Raw genomic sequence first — 15,398 nt, 5'->3', positions numbered from 1 at the left:
TCCATACCTTGCTATATTGAATTGGTGGCCGGAGGAGAGAGATCGACGCCTTGAAGTTTCTGTCAAAACCAGCCAATTCCGACGGAATCCGGCGGTTCCAGAGGAAGGCTGGTCGGGAAAGGAAGGGGGAGAAGTGGCGGAGCGAGCCTGTCTGGTCCCGTGGCCAGCCGTGAGCTGTGGCAGTGGCTATGGCGATTAGTGGCAGCAGCTGTGCGAAATGAAGGGGAAGGGCACGCGATCGGGAGAGAGAGAGAGAGAGAGAGAGAGAGAGAGAGAGAGAGAGAAAATCAAATTTTTATCAACCATTTTCGCAACAATTACGATTATGCCACTTAGGGTATTTTGATCATATTTTTTTCATTACAACTCTGATTCGAGTCCACTACGTGTTTACAGACTCGTTTCGACGTGCTCTACACAACAGTACAATCAGAATTTCCAAATTCCTTCCCAAACTTAAAATGACCTTTGCCCCTTATAATATTAAATCATACTTTAATTTCTCAAAAACCTTAATTAATTCTAATCATTTTTTAATGTTCATTTCAATTCATTTCCTCATTTAAATTTATTCTCTCTTGCTTTAATTATTTAAATACTTTTTCGGACCGGGATATAACAATTTCACCAAAATCTCCCCGGTCAACAAGTCAACATGTAAACCTATTAAAATATTCCAGGATAACATTGTCTTTTTCTTTAATAATTTAGTATTTAATTATTAGTTTAAGACCGGGTCGTTACATGCACCGAGTTTAAATTCTCCTCCCTATAGTTTATATTAGATTTATCATTTATATAAATAAATATAAAATATAAATAAATAAAAACCAACAACAATAATTTTCCATCAATAGTCGTCTTTTGAAATCCTCCCATAGTTAGCATCTATATATATTGTAGGTGAAGTGGCTCAAAAACTCCAAGGTACAATGTGGAGTTAGACCTATCTATCAAGGGCAAAGGCATAGTCAAGCGCGGTAAAAAAGAAAAACTAATTCTAATTACCAAAATGTTCTTTAATACACAAAATTAAGGTTGTTCTGTACAAGGGACGTTTAAGCCTGAAGAGGAAGAATGACCATAAAAATAATAGCGGGGATGCTTATCCTGCAAAGTGCTTTCCTGCTTCAAATGAAGTTCTGCTGCCGCAACCAGCATCAAGAGCATAACGGCTGTACGTGCATAACACATATGCCATGTCCTATGTCAATAACTTTAAGCACATGATTTAGAACCATGTTCTGTTGTTCAGACCATCCTCGACATAATGTTGCCATCATCTATTCTATTAGCAAACTCCATGTCATCGTCATTGCTAATAATATCTAGTTCATCATCACTGTCTACGTCCGAACTCACATCCAAAGTATGAGATGAGCTCCAATCAGGAGGGAAGGTCTTCTGCAGGGCTTCTGTAAGCTCGCCACCTGTTCGTTCAATCTTGCGTAAGCACCTCGACCAGTGAACTGCAGTTCCCATATCAAAAATCAACCCAGATTCTATCATCTCCTTACAAATGGACAGAAGACCAGAGTAGATGTAAGCTTCAGCAACAGTAGCCCTTGACAGCAGAGATGTCATCAAGCAATGGTATACAGCTTTGTCAGGCTTCAACCCCGCCGACTTCATCTCCTTAAAGCATCTAAAAGCCTTCTCTGGGAGAGAAGCACGTGCCCAACCATGTATCAACGTAGTGTAGGTTTTAACATTTGGCTTCACTCCAAACGCTTCCATTTCTTCAATTGTTTTTGCAGCTCTCTGAAAGACAGAATGTACATAAAAGACGGAACTGCAGAACTAAACTAATGAATTTATAATGAAAATGAAGTTACTTTAGTCTTCTAAATTTAGTATTCTAAGAACCCACATTTGGCCAACTTAAACGAGCAAGATGACAAGGGATCGCTGATGAAAAAATGGTCAAATAAGTAATGCTATTTGAATAAAACTATCTCCAAAGACCTGAAAAATCCTAAAATACCTATCAAAACCCAACCAACAACAAATAAGAATATGCTAAAGTAATGCAAACTTATCTTTACCAACGGTACAATAGGAAATAGATAATTACTTACTAAAGAGCATACCTGCATGTCTCCAGCCTTACAACAAGCATTTATGAAAGATGTGTAGGTGTGGATATCAGGTCGCACCCCGTCCTTTTTCATTTGCTGCATCAAGTCAGCAGCCTCCCAAACATCACCTCTTCGAGCCCATCTGCAGAAGGGAAACAGCCATAGTCAGTAGACAGGTTGAGAAGCAGAGAAAAAGTAGAATCCAATAACTTTGTATAAACGTCCTGCCCAAAAAAAAATTAGAAAAAAAAAATGAAAGTAAAATATAGACTGATGAAAGCACTAATTTGAAGTATATTGGTGCATGCTGAAGAGCTTAAACAAACTATACCCATCAATTAATATGTTGTACACAAAGGTGTTCCTTGGAATTTTTTGAGCACTCATTTCTTTGGTGACAGCTAAAGCACTTTGCATTCTGCCTGCCTTGCAACATGCCTTCAGTAATGCCTCGTATGTATACACGTCTAGCTCCAGGCCCTCATTCCTCAATTTGGTAAAATACTCAAAGGCTTTTCCCGTGTCACCTAAAGATGCATAACCATGCATGATAGTTGTGTATGTATGTTCATCTGGGCTTATGCCCGCCAGTGTCATTTCATCCAATATTTCAACAGCCTTCTCCATCTGCAAGACATAAAAGATACATTGGATTACCTCTGGAGTGAACAGGAGGTAGTCTGAAGCAAAATAATATAAGATTCCAAGCTAAAACAGACTGGATTAATCAACATGTACTTTCAAACACTAAGAAGTACAGCGGAGAAGAGTTCACAATGGAGACATAAATCAATATTTGGAACATCTTTTGTGGTCCTTATTTCACAACAAATAGAAACATACCAGATATTGCATAGCCACAATTCATTAGCTCAACAAACTTCTATTTAAAGGTATGGAAAGGCTTAGGTCCAGTATTTCACTTTAAGCACTACTAAGTAATGAGTCCCAGCAAGTCTGATTGTGGAGGGATCATTCAGCTTTAAGCATTCCTTCTTTTTATGAAACAGTTGAAACTTACTTTTGTTTCAATCATAATTGTTGTGCATTTATATTGAGCATTGTTTCAATCATAATTCTGCACGGTTTCAATCATGATTGTAATGAATGGGAATATAAATCATGCAGAACTGTAAATTTTAAAATCCAGACATCCTGATTTGAGAAGATTGATATGGATGTGTCTGTCTGTGGGTGTGTGTCTCAAGGATATTTACCTGTCGCTTCTCCACAAGACCAAGAACCAGAGCATTGAAAGTATGCACAGTGGGAATGCATCCACTCATCCTCATCATATCGAAAATCTCAAGAGCTCTTCTCATTTCTCCAGCCCTTGCAAAACCATGTATTATCGGCATAAATGTCCGTGATGTAGGTCTATGCCTCTCCCTCTGCATTTCTTTGACAGTACGAACAGCACGGTTCATGTTACCCATTCCACAGAATGCTGTTATAATGTTATTATAAAGGACTATGTCAGGCTTCAAACCATCCTTCACTAAATCTTCCACGACTGCAAATGCATTAGCCCAATCTTTTAACTTCAAAAATCCATTGATTAACATGGAGTAGGTCTTCACGTTATGTTTTATGCCGGCTGATTCCATCAGTTTGCTAATTTCCAAGGCTTTAGAAACTTTTCCAATCTGAAAGTTTTGATAGCAATCTGAAAGTTAGGCATATTTGATATACCAAATGATAATAAATACACACTTACAAACTTACACCCCACAAACAAAATGGTGATAATCTGAATTCAAGGCATTCAAAGAAGAAACAAAAGAACAAACTCAAAAGCTATGCACTGAGAAAGAACATGAAGGTGATAGCAATACTTCAAGTAGCATTGCGCCAGCGAGGTTTTACACAACTACCCTCAACAGATATTAGCACCCGCAAATAACATGTAGGCATAAAAACTAGCGGACATATAAAAAGTTTGGCTCAGTTCGATTTAGGGTTTTCTTCAGGTGACAATGTTGTAACCACCTCTTTAAGTAGATTTGACAGACTTGAAGGATTTGTATGTATATAACAGGGATCATCAGGTTATGGTGAAGCAAAAACTTCATTTTTCATTCTTCATTTTGATTGGTGGGTGATTGGAAGAAAGGAAGGGTTAAATAGCAAACTGACTGCTCTGTACTTATACATATACTTTAGGTATTAGAAGATTAAAATCTAACATGACACGGGAGGGAAAGAAGGAAACATAGAAGACTAGAAGAATAACACCACCTTGGGTTTAAGATGAGTATCTCAAAGAAAGGCCTGCCCTTTATTTCTTAGTTGGCCAAGGAAATGATGTATCATGTAAGCATACTCACACAAGGAAATTCACGTTTTAATACTCCAAGTTAGCCTTATGAGGAAGTATTTCTCAGGTTCCAAAAGTTAAACTTAATCTGCAATTTGTGTCTTAACTGAACAGGAAGCCCTTAAATGATAGCACAAAACAAAATCTGGAGGCAGCTTATTGTCACTATCATGTAAAAATGGAAAAAATAATTTAAAAGGAGTCATACCTTAATGTAAAGATTGATCAGACATCCATAACTGATGACTGAAGGTGTAAACCCACATTCCTATATGCCAATTAGCAAGTATTAGTATGCAGAGGAGAAATAAGTCAAATCATTATGGACGTATTGAACAGTCTCTTGTAGTGTAATAGGTAAGAGTTAAAATCTTAACAGACAATCTAAGAACCTTTAGAGGCAAAAGTAAAGGATAGGCTACATCCCTTTTACTACCATCATACACAAACAACTCCTATATTTAATTTTTATACTTGTACATATGATGCAGGGCAGCGGCTATAAGCTGCTGTCCAGCAACCCAAACATACCCAAAATACAGAGGATAGAAGGATAAAGCAGTAGAATCGAAGTTGGAATGAAGATAACTGAGTTCTAGGGCAAAATCCCATTAGAAACTCTATAGACTAAAGTCTGAAATTATATTCATCAACAAAAACTAAATACAAGAGTCTCTAAATAGCCTACTTATACTAGAATATAGAAAACCTAATTGACATAGGAAATTAAACCAAATCCTAGTAAGAATAGGAAAACAAAAGAAGTAACTAATAATTTAAAGTAAACAGAACCCAAGCCCAATTGAGTGACGAGCCTAAGTAATCTTAGAGAGCTTCGTAGATGCTCCTGCATCAACATATCATTCCTATATTTCTAAATTTCAGATACTTGCAAGTTGTAACTAAGTTTTCTGTTTTAAGTTTCCAAGTAAAGCTCCTCTAATTAAATCAGCACTAAGATGGAAACTACATTTTGGTTTTTTATTAATTAATCATTAGTCTTTGACTCTTTGTGTATAAAGAGGTCTTCTATGTTTTCAATCAAAGAGGACATATTTAATCATATTTACAGTTCTTCTTGCCTTTTTTTAACCATGAATTGTCTTACAGAACATAGAAAGAAAAAAAAATCCAAATCCAGTCAAAATCTACAAATATCATCTGATAGAAATAAATGTCGCTCACAAGCACAGATGCATATACATATGTATCGCTTGGGCAAGAGAAACACTTTCACCTAAGCTTGTACCTTGAGTCGTTCAAACACAACCAAGCATTTATCTTCATTGCCAATCATGGTGTAGCCATCCATCATGGTGTGATAAATGTCAATAGGAGCATCTATGCCTGCTTCTTCCATGTCCCTCACTAATGCCTCAGCGCGATTCATATTGCATGTTTGACTATAATTTACGCAAGACAGAAACAACATGAATTTAAAAGGAAAGTAATCCACTTAACATGCATCTTACTTACAAGTTACACCATATGAAGATGACCTCTAATACAGAATTTTGAGTAACAATACTACTAGCACTTGATAATCTAAGAGAAAGTTAACTAATGCAAGAGAAAAGTAATGAAGAGTTAATAACTTTCTCAATCTTTCAGCTTTTAGATGGGGTGTAATACTCATAATTTATGGATACATAATGACCAATAAATATACAATGATGCCAAAATGAAAGGCACAACAGAATGAATTTGGAACACTCACCAATAAGCATATATAATATTCCCGTAAATGATTGAATTCAATGTTGTATGTCTCTCTTTGGCCTCCTTAAACCAGTGATCTGCAGCTCTTCCAAACATCATGTAACATTAAATTAAGGATACACGAGAATTGCTATGTTATAGTTATAGAATCAATTACAAGTTATCACTTGGAATAAAACAAAACTCGAATGCCTAGTTTGGTGACTTGCACCTTTGATGCAAGAAGGAAACATGCAGCAAGTGCAAAAGGCAATTGCGTCAATTAAGGTCACTAGTTATGCAATTGTTAATCAGCAGCTTACTGTCCTTGATTTTATAAGGAACGTTACATCTGTACAACTTGGAGACCTTACTGCTTTCAGTGCATCAACAAGAGCTCAGGCAAAAGGTACATAAAAGATGAAAAGTTTCCTTGGATGAGATTCTTTTTCCTCTTTTTTATTAATTTTCTATAATAACTTGACGAATGTCTACATGACAGGTGTCACAAATTGAAAATTAAAATAAAGGTGACACATTTCTACTAATTAAAGGAGAAAAATATTAATTGCAAGCCCATATATATGCATTACTTGATGTGCATACCCCATAGTTCTACAAAATAAAAAATAGCACTTCGCAAGTAAAATATCCTACAACTATAATTCTTCGGATACACTAAACTAAAAATGTATGTGCTTACTTACTCGGCATTGCCAACTTTCGCGAATCCCCCAACCATTATACCGTAAGTCACCAAACTCATTTCAACACCCTCTTCCTTCATTTTTCTAACACATGACAATGCTTCTTCCATGTCTCTGCCAACTGCATAAGCATGAATAAGGCTGCACGTAATACAAACTTTTAAAATTCAAAACTCTAAAAGTACATGCTCTCACAAAATATATCTATAATTAGACATATTATTATTACAATTCAAACTATGATGAAATTCATAGTATGATTATTTGACTGTTGTAAGCTACACAACAAGGGATGTATTAGAGCTTAAACCTTGATCATTAGAGCATCCAAACCCAAAACCCATTGGCAATACAATTTGAGACTTGGGACATTATATATTTTAAGGCAAGATTCTTGATGTGGGATATATTCTGAACACGCCTAGGAATGGGCAATGGGCACCCAATGGGTACCTATCACCATCACCACCACCACCATCACCACCTCTAACACCCATTGGGTACCCATCCCAACTCTAAGCACACCCACTTCCATAGTGCATGAGTCATGACTTAAGTCAAACATGTGGACAACTCATATTTGGATGACATGGGAGCACATGTGGTCATTGGGCCTAACACATGGATTGTCTGTTTTGATACCGTGACAGAATTAGAGCATCCAACTCAAAACCAATTGGCAATGGGTGGAGAGGCCCAGGACATTACCCATTGTAAGGCAAGGGTTTCAATTTCCAATAAACGTTGAGAGGAACTACTGTAGCTACAAGAGCCAATGGTAGTGCGATTTGACAGTAATTTTCTCTGAAGACGTTACATAAAAAAACAAAATGTACATTGCAACTTACATAAAGGCCATAAGCTAGAATAATCACCAAAAGATAGGCTAAAACAAAGGCCATAGCTTTAACAATCTTACTACCTTGTAAATGGATGTAAGATTCAATAAAGTCCCTAAACTTCTACTCCAAGCAATGATGTCTCATTAATCACTCAACTGGTCAGAAAAAAGTCCAGCACAAATCAACAAAGCCTTTATTCATAAAACGAGGGTGTCAACTATACGAATCCATTAATTAAATAGCAAGAAACTTTATCTAAATTAATTGTGACCAAGTGTACTAATTACACTTTAATTAAATTTTAACTCAACTCTGAGCCCCTAATTCACATAGGAAGGGATATCAATATCATGAGTCCTTATCAAATTTCCTGGAGTATACTCAAGAATTTCTAGCATCAGTAATTACCAATTAAAATCCAATTTTTGAGACTTGAGTGCCATATCGTTGAATTCAATTAACTAAATCAGTTAAAGTTTTTCATTGAACTTCCTTGTTACATTTGAAAAAAAAAAAAAATTAAAAAGACAAAGAGGTGCTTTATTCCTGAAATTAGAAATCAAGAGTTGCTGATACTTGCCCACAATTTAGAGGATCGAAAATGTGTTTAACCCAAAATCAAAAATGTCCCCATAAAAGCTATTAGTGAAGGCTTAAATTCTAAACATTACACAAAAAGTTTTACCTTGTGTACACATGCGACGTTGGCTCTATTCCTCTTGCTCGCATGCTCTCAAAAGTTTCACGAGCACGATACATGTCCCCTCGCCTTGCATAATACTTCACCATCAGGCCATATTCTCCTCTAGAAGGCTGATACAAAGAAGAAAAAACGTACAAGCAAACATTTGTGTTATGTACACAACACTGAATCAAAGACGGTATACTTTTGCTCAAATTAAAAGCAACCATTCACAGAATAAGCTCCACAGAGAGCATAGATATATATAAATGTACAAAACGTGTGTGTGGTGGGTATTGTATTAGTTCTCGCAATTGAAAAAGATTGTGATTTGGACAAGTCATTGTATACAGTAAACTCTAGAAGAACCTCTTACTATTATTAATATTTGGATTCAACTTTATGGGCAGGCATTATGACTGATTCCTTGTTCCAATCTTTAATAGTTGGAACAATATAATTCAAGGAACATCAGATTCCTCATAACTCAATAGCATGCAGCACGAATTAAACTGCTATAAATATCAAAACAAGTCATGGATTAGGATGTTGACATGTGGTGAATGTGAAATGCACATAAATTAATAAAGAGTGTTACTGATCTTCTACCTTCTTAATTCTCTCAAAAAACCCAACAATGGCCTGCCAGTTCTCCGGCTCAGTATCCATAATCTTGCGCAATTCCTTGCGCGAGCTGTCCCGCTCTTTGTGCCAGTTAGAACGATACTCAACCCCGTCGTTGCCTTCAATCCACCGCGTCCTCTCCTCAATTTTTTCCTTCAATCTCCTCCCATCATCCAATTTAACAGTCAGAACCCTCCCATGGAACTCCACGCCATCGAACTCGACCGCCTTCATGGCAGACTTAGCAGCAGTCGAACCCCCATAAATAACAAACCCGAAACCTGCATTTCTCTCAGTACTGTCATGACCCTTAATCAGAATCACATTCTTTATGGGCCCGAATTGCCGGAAGAAGTCAAAAACCTCATTTTTCTTGACCCAGTTGGGCAAATTCCCCACAAAGATTTTACCCTCTTGCTGGAACTTAATTTTGGGCAAATCCGAATTCTTCTGGGGGGCATTGTCCTTGATGGGTTCTCGATTTTCTTCAGGATTTTCCTTTTGGGGTGGTGGAGGTGGAGGTGGGGGAGAGAGCTTGCTGGTGAGCCAGAGCTTGTCAGTGAAGGGGTGATAATTGGTGTTGGTGGTGGACTTAATTGGTGGGGTAGGGGCATGGGTGGGATTAATGAGGTTCCTAAAGGGGTTAGAGGGAATTTTGGAGGTGGGTTTGGAGGGGGAAGGAGTGGTTTTGAGGGTTTTGGGGCGGCGAATTTGGTTGGAGGGAGGGGAGGAGCTGGTGGGGTTTTCAGAATTTGGCAGTGGAGGTGGCGTTGGTTTGAGAGAGAAAGAGAGAGAAGTGGTGGCGGAGGAGGAGGAGGAGAAGGAGGAGTGGTGTTTCTGGTTGTGGATGAGGGCGGAGAAGGGAGTGGTGGTGTTGAGATAGTGTGGGGTGCTGAGTGAGAATTCCATTATCTACTTAGGACCATCAACTGGAAGTGCATTTTTCGAATGTTTGGTGTTAAGGCCATGTTTCTTTTGGGAGCCAAGTGTAGCGCTAAATACGGACACAAGGCAAAAAGTCACATTCCGTAATTTTTTTTTTAAAATAGGAAATTCCTTATTGAGAGGGGCAATACAATATCAAATTCATATACATTATATAGATATTAGGATTAGATATTAAGATTTTAGTTTGGGGAGTAAATTGTCCTAAACTACTACACTAGTGTGTCCCTTGTTTATGCCAATAATTTTAAAATCCAACAATTTAATGACACATTACAAATTCTATCAAATCCTCCGACTCCACTCAGCGAACTTGTAAAACCTGGTGAAGCCTTTCATGTACGACACCGGCATCGGCAATTTGAGATCCTCCACGTTGCCGATGGTGTGGTCCAGATGTGAAGTCCGAAGTCGAGAGGAATACCTTTAATATATATATATATATATATAATTTTAAGCAGCGACTTGTTGATATAAAAATGGCCTGCGTTATCTGGGAGAGAAGAGAGAGGGCCATAGAGAGCATGAGGACACAGAGAGAGGGTGGAGGACATGTGTAGTGGTGGTTGCGGGTGGGGGGATGGTGTGCGATAAAGGTAAGGTTGTGATTGGGTTGGGTGTATAGCAGGGCCGACCTGACTTTTGGTGGCCTAGGCAATAAACTAAATGAGCCCCTTCATTAGTATACAATTGCGAAAAAACAAATAAAATGATTTTACGTAGCGCGTAGAGAGTGTGAATTAAAAGGGTAAACTGTCGAATACCCTCTTGAACTATATCAACTGTCGAAATCTCCACCATAAATTATTTGTTCAGCCAATTTAGCTCTCAGATTATTTTAATAGATAATTAGTTAAATGGAACATAGTTCTATAAAAAAAAAACCCTATACCATTCAATGTATATAAACACACCCAAAAAAAACCCATAACTAACAGATGTTATAATTTTTTAGTTTAATTAGTTAAATCAAATACCTTTATTATCCTTTTAGTATTAAATTAGTTTTTTTGAAAAATTATGAGCACTCTCTCTCTCATCTCTCTCCCTTCACAGAAACCAGGTCGGCCAATTTTGGCCGATGATCTTGGTGCTCCGGCCATGGCTAGACGCGTGACTGGTCGGAAAATGACTAGAGGAGGCCAGTGAAACACGCTTGAGCCCAGCCCCGGAGAGCCCAGCCTTATTTCGTCGTTGCGAGCTCCAAGAACCTTTGACGGTTTCGAGTTTTCCGACACCTTTTTTGGCGGTTCCGGTGGCCGTTGTTGTTAATCCAGGTATGGATTTTGATCCTCTCCTCATGCTGTTGCTGATAGTATAGTTATTTGAGATCAATTTTAGCTTTTGAGAGCGTGAAAACGTTGTCGTTTCACTCCCTGCCTTGCATTCAGCTATTTAGTTGCTAGACTCTGAATTCTGAAATGGTGTGAGAGCTTGTTGAGCTGAAATAGTTGATTGTTTGAGCTTTAGCTTCAATCAAAAGGTACAGAGCAAAATGGCTATCTGAGGTTTGATCTCGAACCAGAATTTCGATTCTTTTATCGGCTCAGGTATTGGTGCGTTACTACCTTATCTTGATGTTTTTGTTCTTATTAGTTTTTAGTATTTTGATTTTTGGTTGTGTTTTGTGAATTGTAGCTTCTCTTGCTTTGCATTATCATCTGGTTATGTTGGTAAATTTTCAATTGCAAATTGTTGATTTTGCTGCTGAATTTTTCAGAGAATGTAGTAATTTAAACCAAGTCTACCTTTAATTCAACAATTCACCAATCAGTATGTATGTATGCTGTATATATATATATTCATGTATGTATGAATATATGTACTGTGCAATTTTGGGAATGCTTTCATCCCTCTGAGTTCATTAAGGACTTGCTTAATTCCGAAGAGATTTAGACAATTTATATGTCGAATTGGAAATAGATCGAGGGATTGACAATGACAATTTGGGAATGTTGATCAACATTATCTTCATTTTGATGCTTTTGAGGCAATTCCCTTGTTACTATATGTAACTCTTTGATATTGGTAGGGAAAGTATATCAAACAAACCACACTTGCAATCTTCATGCAAGGACTGCTGAAAGATCATTCTGAATTTTCATCATCGTTAACTGTTTCACTTGCAATGTCATTTCTGAATTTTGTAGCTTGTCCTCAACACACTCTTTAGCTTCCAAGGTTGCTTCATCATTATGAATGTCAAGACCTGCAACTATTGTTGAGATGGAGTCATTCTCTGTATTTTTATCATTGTTGAGTATTGATTTTGAGTGGTATAGAGTTGTATACTTTTATCGTACCTATTATGCAAATGAAATGATGTAGTCGTTAACTTCTAGTAAGTGGTATGAATAGTTATTATATTGTTCATACCATGCAATTGAGTTGATTTCTATAACTTTTATGACATAGTAATAATATATTTTCAGTAACAAAGCATGCTCTATATTTTGCTCTATATATAGCTGTGCACTTGAAGTTTATGATATGCATAATGTGATTTTTACAAGGAAGATAGTTCTATGACATAGTATTAACAGTGTACTTTTTTTTTTTTTCTTGTAGAGGTATTTCCTTTTGTTTTTGCAATTGTTTTTGGTGAAATTATGGACAATTGGAGGTGGTTTCTGCAAAGGATATTGGATGTCTTGTTGGGCTATTTTGGATTTTTTTTTTTTTTTTTGAATTTTTGTAAGAAATGGTATTAACAATGTACTTCTATGACATGGTAATAACAATGTACTTCTATGACATGGTATTAACAATGTACTTCTATAATGTATTAACAATGTACTTCGGGCTTGCAGGGCTTATTTTGGGTTTTTTTTGAGTTTTTTGTGTTGGGCTTATTTTAAGTTTATCAATGGCAGCCATGTAATTTATAGGAACTTTAACACTCATTTTTTATGTAGTAAATGAATTTTGGGTGTATTTCTAAAGTGCATTTCATGTGGGGTTTTTATTTATTTATTTATAATTTCAACTCCTATTTTGAGTATATTAGTGAAGCTCCCGTATTTTAAATGGTCAATTTAGCCTTTGCCGTTAGTTTTCATGCAATTTCATCCAATTTTCTGTCTAAATGTCACATGTTAGGCATGTGACTCACTGTTCAATTAAAATTTAATTTTTTTAAGTTTAAAATAATTAAATTGTTAAAACTACAAAAATGAAAGAAAAAAAGAAGAGAGGAGGGGGGGTGTGGGGGTGGTGCTGGGGAAGGCAATCAACATCTTCTCCAGCCCCTTCCCAAGACTCTCTATCTGCAATCCCACATCCACAAGGGTTTTCAAGTGAATACCCTTAGGAGTAGCTCCTGTTTGTTAATTATTAGTCAATGACAAAAGAAGTTGTCACTTCTCATACCCATGGAAATAAAGACTATAACATGATGACCCAAAAAAAAAAAACATGGTAGCATGTGTTACCCACGTTCACTACCATCAAGCTGGTTCACAGCTTCCACAAAGGCTTCATGAAGTTCTTGTGTCCAACACATTCTGGGTTTGGTTGGAGGTGTAGTGGACAATGGTTCAGGGTTGGGACAAAATTCTTCAGATTGAACTAGTTGATGCTGTTGAATCTGGGGCGAGTGCACCAGGATATCAGAATATGGGTTGTAGAGAAGGCATTGTGCACTTGGGGAAGAAGACAACGCCTACTTTGAATCGGATTCTTGAAAGAAAGTGAGAGGAGGGAAGAATAAGAAGGAAAAATGAGAGAGAGAGAGAGAGAGGCATGTAAGATTCCACATCAACCAACGGAGAGGGGGTGATGTGCCTTATATGTGCACACCCGCATCCATCTAGCACGAGGCCTTTTGAGAGCTCACTGGCTTCGGAGTCGTAGGAACTCCGAAGTTAAGCGAGTTGGGGGCTAGAGCAATCCCAGGATGGGTGACCCACTGGGAAGTTGCTCGTGAGTTCCCAGAAACAAAACCGTGAGGGCAAAGAGGGGGGCCCAAAGCGGACAATATCGTGCTACGGCGGAGCCGATCCCTGGATGTGACAAGGCATATATGGAGAGATAGATGGGGAGAGAAGAAAGAAAAGAGAGAGAGGAAGGAGACGGAAAAGGAAAAAGAACAAAGAAAGAGAGAGAGACGAAATCATGATTTTACATTTTCTTTATTATTTTTTGGTATTGTCCTTGTAAAATGACAGACTTACCCTTATAAATAACAGAAAATTGGATGGAAGTCTAAAAGCTTAACAACATGTGCTACATTGACCATTTAAAATAGTCTGAGGGCTAAATTAGCTGAAAAAATAATTCATGGTGAAGATTTCGACAAGCGTGATAGTTCATGGGGTATTTGGCAGTTTACCCGAATAAAAAAAAGTAGTATGCATTATAGTAGAGGCGCGTGAATAAATCAAAAGGAAAAAGTTTTGTTCCAGCAACCATTGTCATTGGCACAATCAATGTAATTCTATAAGCAACTGAGACATTTGGAAAGCAATCTACAGATTTTACATAATCAATAAAATTTGAGAAACTTCACTCCGTACCTCCACTGAAGTACATCTGCAATGATAAGATACATGCAATTCTATCGAGAATTCATAAATCTAATTACCACTCCGTGTTTTGTTCCTATTGGAAATTGAGAAAATAGTTTGCTAGATAGGAACAAATATAAAGACAAATTTATAAATCTGATTACCTTTTTCAAATTCTCATACTTTTTAGTGAGATTGATTCTTAGGGTTACAATATGATATGAGAAAAGAGGGATGAGAGAAATTGAAAATAATGGATGGATTGAAGAGAGATGGGGAAAACAAAGAAAAATATGGTGGTGGATTATGAAGAGATCGGTGGATTAAATAGAGTTCTTCCATGGAAAAACTGGGTTAGGCGATGCTGCTGCGTGGAAACAAGGAAACCTTATGGGAAGAAAGGGGGGGTGGGGCGGGCGATGAAGGTGGTGGGTTTTTCTTCTCTTGGTTTTCAATATTTTTTATTTTTTATGGTTTACAAATTAAATATATATTTTTAAATATTATTCTAAATTAATCAACGTAGTGTGATATCGTTGGATGTGTGAGTCCCATATGTACGCAGCGTTAGCAATTTAACAGAGTTTTGGATGGGAGATGACAGCAGGAGGGACTATTTGTGAGCACTCACATTAACCTTGAGAACCATGAATGACACCAAAAAAGGACACAATTTGATAGTTTTGTTAACATGAGAGACATTTTGCTATAAAAAACCAAATTAATATGGTATTCACCTATTAAAGTGTAAATCTATCTTGATAAAGTCCTAATAATAAAAAAGGCATGATTTATTTTGTTCCCTCTTGTCTTGTGTTTTCTTGACTATATAAATACTCAAATACTAAATAGTGGGGGATTGCTCTTGATTATATTGTAAATAATACAACAAACACCTTTAGGCCTCATATAAATGTCTCCATAGCTTAAACTGATCATTTCAGAATAAGAAAAATACTGCAACAAAAACAATATCAAATGCACATCGACATATGAGGTC

General features: G+C 37.1%; 1 protein-coding gene across 2 annotated transcripts; it reads right to left on the bottom strand.

The window, feature by feature from the left end:
* Positions 837-10,148, bottom strand: LOC18781543 (pentatricopeptide repeat-containing protein At5g04810, chloroplastic). 2 transcript variants are annotated; one of them, XM_020557659.1, is made up of 10 exons: positions 8,934-10,148; positions 8,328-8,455; positions 6,801-6,914; positions 6,113-6,199; positions 5,645-5,798; positions 4,604-4,663; positions 3,296-3,724; positions 2,410-2,705; positions 2,091-2,220; positions 837-1,761 (listed from the first exon to the last, which is right to left on the bottom strand). In XM_020557659.1, the coding sequence occupies exons 1-10, from the start codon at positions 9,855-9,857 to the stop codon at positions 1,252-1,254; spliced, it is 2,832 nt and encodes a 943-aa protein (XP_020413248.1). In that variant the 5' UTR covers positions 9,858-10,148; the 3' UTR covers positions 837-1,251. The 2 variants fall into 2 exon arrangements, with proteins under 2 accessions (XP_020413248.1, XP_020413247.1); XM_020557658.1 differs by having other exon boundaries at positions 6,801-6,941; positions 8,934-9,901.

This window comes from Prunus persica, chromosome G2 (genome assembly GCF_000346465.2).
Source record: "Prunus persica cultivar Lovell chromosome G2, Prunus_persica_NCBIv2, whole genome shotgun sequence".
Lineage (NCBI taxonomy): Eukaryota > Viridiplantae > Streptophyta > Magnoliopsida > Rosales > Rosaceae > Prunus > Prunus persica.
This window is presented reverse-complemented; position numbering and strand designations above follow the sequence as displayed.

Excerpts from the sequence above, each read along its gene's own strand:
- LOC18781543 (XM_020557658.1), bottom strand. The coding sequence starts at position 9,857 with ATGGAATTCTCACTCAGCACCCCACACTATCTCAACACCACCACTCCC. Across the intron at positions 2,706-3,295 it reads GTCTTGTGGAGAAGCGACAG|ATGGAGAAGGCTGTTGAAAT; the intron begins GTAAATATCCTT and ends TATGTCTTGCAG. Across the intron at positions 1,762-2,090 it reads GTAAGGCTGGAGACATGCAG|AGAGCTGCAAAAACAATTGA; the intron begins GTATGCTCTTTA and ends TCTGTCTTTCAG.